Raw genomic sequence first — 5,388 nt, 5'->3', positions numbered from 1 at the left:
TGGGTTTTTGTTTGTTGTTTTGGTGTTTGGCATGCTATGATATAATACACCTTTGCCTCACCTCCTGCTGGAGAAGACCCATTTTTGTCCCAGTTTATCCCTCAAGTGATGGGGAAACAGTATCCTGAAGCATTGAGGCTTTCCAGACAGTTACCTGCTTTATATGGTGGTTTTTCCACCAATTCAGTGCCTTTTGAGAAGTATAACTTCTTAAAAACATGTTTTCCCATCTCAAAATGACTAGTAAGTGCCAAAATAAAGTAACAGGGTTGACTGTTCAATGCAAGCCTCACAAAAASTTTTCACCATATTAAAGAGTTAAGTTGACGTAACAGGGTTGACCTTAACGTGAGGGACAGACGTACATGAATCACTGATCACATTAATTAAATAATAATCATTCATTACTTTTGACAATGTTTGTGAAAACCTGGAGACATTTTGGGGTTAAGTGTGATTTTAAAATCTTTCTAGAAGTCAGAGGAACATGTCAAAATGCTGAATTTCGACACTTTAGCAAGTCTTTCTCATGTAAAAAAAGTGGATTTATTGAATTATCCATGTGGTCTATATTGAAGGGCTTTTACATTCGACCCCTGTGCTACACCTTTATGTATCTAGACTTAACCCCATCAATCACCGTGGCCTGAGTTCTGTCACTTAGATAATTATGAAACCATGAACAGGTGTCAGAGCTCAGGCCTATCGAGGACAACTTATTCAAATAAATAGCTTGATCAACCATATGAAAAGCTTTTGACAGGTCCACAAACAAAGCAGCACATTGTAGTATGTAAAGAATTGACAAGATCATGAACAACTAAAGTGGTTGCTATTATAGTGTTATGCCCAGGCCTAAACCCTGATTGGATGCCCAGGCCTAAACCCTGATTGGATGCCCAGGCCTAAACCCTGATTGGATGACCAGGCCTAAACCCTGATTGGATGCCCAGGCCTAAACCCTGATTGGATGCCCAGGCCTAAACCCTGATTGGATGCCCAGGCCTAAACCCTGATTGGATGCCCAGGCCTAAACCCTGATTCGATGACCAGGCTGATTGGTTTACATTCAAAATACTTTTCTCTGACTTAAAAAAAGAACAAACTTGTTCATTTAATAATGATTCAAGAATCTGAGCTCGACAAGGAAGCCTTGAAATGGTGTGATAATGATGAAGATCTCTACTATCCCCGTCCTTATGGAGCAGCAGCACAACAGCTGATTTCCATACTTTTGTTATTTCAAAAAGAGAGCCCGCTGAAATAAAATGGTGATTAAATATATCAATGATGGCATTTTTTTTCATAACGAGGCCAGGGTCTGAATTAATTTGTTGTGGCAGAGAGGAGGAAGTTTCCAAAATTTTTGCCGTGTTCCAATTACACAATGATTCCTCAGTTGCTTATTAAAAGCTTGCCAGTCCGGGCCTAAGCCTCTGTTCCTGGCCTTGTCCCAAGCATCATCTCTTTTATGAATGACTTCTGATCATTCCAGAGTGTACCAATGCATTCAATCTGTCTTTAACCCTTGTTTTTTTTAAAGGGAGCATGATTATCCATGTATTGAAGACCTCTTCAAAGTGTCTCAAAGCTAAATCACGTTCAGGGATAGATGGAATNGCCGTGTTCCAATTACACAATGATTCCTCAGTTGCTTATTAAAAGCTTGCCAGTCCGGGCCTAAGCCTCTGTTCCTGGCCTTGTCCCAAGCATCATCTCTTTTATGAATGACTTCTGATCATTCCAGAGTGTACCAATGCATTCAATCTGTCTTTAACCCTTGTTTTTTTTAAAGGGAGCATGATTATCCATGTATTGAAGACCTCTTCAAAGTGMCTCAAAGCTAAATCACGTTCAGGGATAGATGGAATACCATCAAGGTCACTAAAATAATTCATCATGAACTTCAAATTCCAAAAAATGGATGTAGCATTCGCAGATGGTGTTGAAATACATAATGAATTGAGTGCAGTCATCTTGGTAAAACATGAACAGAGAGGAAACAATTTAGTAGTTGATTAAAGAAGACATTAGTTGCATCTCAAATGGCACCCTCAGAGCCTGGTTCCCCTCTAGGTTTCTTCCTAAGTTCCTGCCTTTCTAGGGAGTTTTTCCTAGCCACCGTGCTTCTGCATTGCTTGCTGTTTTAGGGTTTTAMCCTGGGTTTCTGTATTGCACTTTGTGACYTCAGCTGATGTAAAAAGGGCTTTATATTGACATTTTATTAATATCCACTGCGTTTGACCAGAGCCCAAAAGGTGAAAGGTCGTYCACAATGGGGATAGSGYTTCCATTTGYGATGCACACATTCTATTGTCATGGTGACCTAGGATGGTAAACGTTGTTTAGTGAAATCCAGATTCCTTCATCTGCTTGCCACATATTGTTTTTTTATGTAGGCTTTGATGTCGCAAGGCAGCACAGCAATATATTTACATGAATTAATCTTCTCTTCCAGAAAAAAGTGGATCCCTTTGTCAGCACAGTTTATTTACCATACTTTACCATAATTTACTAGAAGTCAACAAAGTTTCCGTTTATACAGAGGTAAGTTATCTGACTTAAACAGTAACTTTTATTCTTTATTTTTTAATCTCCTGTGCTGTTTCCAACATCAATAGCTAATTTATTCATTTGATTTATGTTATGTTTTCCTTGATGGACCTTACCGAGTCCCTAAGTCATTTACATGTTAATCAGTCATTCTATTGAAATCCCTTGTTGATCTGGCAGTGATGTATACATGGAAATACAGTACATTTGGAAATGATTCAGACCTCTTGACTTTTTCCACATTTTGTTACGTTACAGACTTATTCTAAAATTAATTAAATCAACTTTTTCCCTCATCAATCTACACACAATACCCCATAATGACAAAGCGAAAACAGGCTTTTAGAAATATTTGCAAAATAAAAAAACGGAAATACCTTATTTACATAAGGAGAAAGGGGTGATACCTAGTCAGTTGTACAYCTGAATGTCTTCAACTGAAATGTCTTCCACATTTAACCCTCTGAATCAGAGAGGTGCGGCGGGGCTGCCTTAATCAACATCCACGTCTTCAGCGCCCCGGGAACAGTGGGTTATCTGCCTTGCTCAGGGGCCGAACGAAAGATTTTTACCTTGTCAGCTCGGGGATTTGATCCAGTAACCTTTCGGTTACTGGCCCAACGCTCTAACCATTAGTATTCAGACCCTTTGCTATGAGACTCGAAATTGAGCTCAGGTGCATCCTGTTTCCATTGATCATTCTTGAGATGTTTCTTCAACTTGTTTGGAGTCCACCTGTGATAAATTCAATTTATTGGACAAGTTTTGGAAAGACACACACCCTGTCTATATAAGTTCCCAGAGTTGACCGTGCATGTCAGAGCAAAAACCAAGCATGAGATGGAAGGAATTGTCCGTAGAGCTCCGAGACTGGATTGTGTCGAGGCACAGATCTGGGGAGGGAACCAACAAATGTATGCAGCATTGAAGGTCCCCAAGAACACAGTGGCCTCCATCATTCTTAAATGGAAGAAGTTTGGAACCACCAAGACTCTTCCTAGAGCTGGCCGCCGGCCAAACTGAGCAAGTGGGGGAGAAGGGCCTTAGTCAGGGAGGTGACCAACAACCTGATGGTCACTGACAGAGCTCCAGAGTTGTGGAGTGGGAGAACCTTCCAGAAGGACCACCATCTCTGCAGCACTCCACCAATCAGGCCTACATGGTAGAATGGTCAAGTCTCTGAATGTCCTTGAGTAGCCCAGCCAGTGCCCGAACTTGAACTCGATCTAACATCTCTGGAGAGACCTGAAAATAGCTGTGCAGCGACGCTCCCATCTACCTGACAGCTTGAGAGGATCTGCAGAGAAAAATGGGAGAAACTCCCCAAATACAGGTGTGCCAAGCTTGTACGCGCCATGCCCAAGAAGAATCGAGGCTGTAATCACTGCCAAAGGTGCTTCAACAAAGTACTGAGTAAAGGGTCTGAATAAGTATGTAAATGTTAATTTTCAGTTTTTTTGTATTTATACGTTTGCAACAATTTTTCAATTTGTCATTATGGGGTAGATTGAGGATTTTTTTCAAATGTATTTTTTATTTAAGAATAAGGCTGTAACGTAACAAAATATTAGTCAAGGGGTCTGAATTATGTCCGAATGCTCTGTATATAATCTGTATGTCAACTAGAACTGGCAGCGATGTACAGTACCAGTCAACGTTTGGACAAACCTACTTATTCAAGGTTTTTTATCTTTATTTTACAATTATTTACATTGTGAAAAGTAGTGACTAACTCATGAAGCTGGTTAATTGGATATTATTATATATTATATATTGTATATTAATATTGTATATTATTATATACAGTTATATATTGGAAATATATAATCTGTATATCAACATCGTTGGCTGTGTTCAGCACAGAGGTCTGTTTGTGCCCCAGTTGGCAGAGAGTGGCACTAGCAACATCAAGGTCGCGGGGTTCAATTCCTGCAGGGATCTAACACATTACACTACAGTGAGTGAGTTTTGTACGTCGCTTTGGATAAAAGGTTCAACCAAGTGGCATATATTATATTTGGCAAAGGGGGGACTTGGCAAAGGGGGGACTTGGCAAAGGGGGGGGACTTGGCAAAGGGGGGACTTGGCAAAGGGGGGGACTTGGCAAAGGGGGGACTTGGCAAAGGGGGGGACTTGGAAAGGGGGGACTTGGCAAGGGGGACTTGGCAAAGGGGGACTTGCAAGGGGGTGACTTCTTAGTTCCAGTAACACACACCTACTGTACCACACCATAAGACTGGAGTTGATGGGGCATGTAATTGGGAGTTATGTTCACGGCCCTATTCTGTTATTTTACCCCCAATAGGTCTTTTGGTCAATCAGTCAAATCTTTTGCCAATAGTTGGGCTAAAGATCAGAATTGGGCTGCCTGTGTAAATGCGCCCATGTCAGGATATGTCCATGGTGCTCTGCATTGTGTTCATACTGTAGTAAATATAAATGAAGGACACTGGGTTTCTGCTCTGTTCTCGTCAGAATCCTGGTCAAGCCAAAGTAGCCCAGGGAACGGAGCAGCGGTTGTGGGAGGAGCCGACCTTGTGCAGAGAGTGAGTGTCACAAATTTCTTTCTCTCTCTGAGGGAATTCAATCTTTCCCTTCTGTTTCTGTCTCTCTCCACCACCCCCACCCATCCACACACATCACTCACACACTTTCTGTTAATATTTCCTGTGTTCTCTGTTCTTTGTAATGTAGATCTTGGATTATGAAGTGGACTTCTACGTAGTGGTACTAGAATATCATCTCCAAACTACTGCCTCTGAAGAACGAACTACGCAAAGAAGTTCCCCAAGAACAAGAGAGGTAGGCAACACTCCCGTTATCAATCAACCAATT

General features: G+C 41.2%; 1 protein-coding gene across 2 annotated transcripts in view; it reads left to right on the top strand.

The window, feature by feature from the left end:
* Window positions 1-5,388, top strand: part of LOC112068612 (large ribosomal subunit protein uL1m-like) — a 29,758-nt gene that overhangs the window by 21,510 nt on the left and 2,860 nt on the right. Inside the window, exons 2-4 of one of the 2 annotated variants that reach the window (XR_011475190.1) lie at window positions 2,459-2,547; window positions 5,029-5,099; window positions 5,248-5,350. Coding sequence is in view for 1 of the 2 variants with exons in the window: in XM_024135789.2 (XP_023991557.1) it covers window positions 2,459-2,547 (89 nt within the window). In the remaining variant the exon portion in view is untranslated. Of the gene's footprint in view, window positions 1-2,458; window positions 2,548-5,028; window positions 5,100-5,247; window positions 5,351-5,388 lie in introns of those variants that run through there. The other variant, XM_024135789.2, reaches the window with a different exon arrangement.

Source organism: Salvelinus sp. IW2-2015, unplaced genomic scaffold (assembly GCF_002910315.2).
Source record: "Salvelinus sp. IW2-2015 unplaced genomic scaffold, ASM291031v2 Un_scaffold609, whole genome shotgun sequence".
NCBI lineage: Eukaryota > Metazoa > Chordata > Actinopteri > Salmoniformes > Salmonidae > Salvelinus > Salvelinus sp. IW2-2015.
This window is presented reverse-complemented; position numbering and strand designations above follow the sequence as displayed.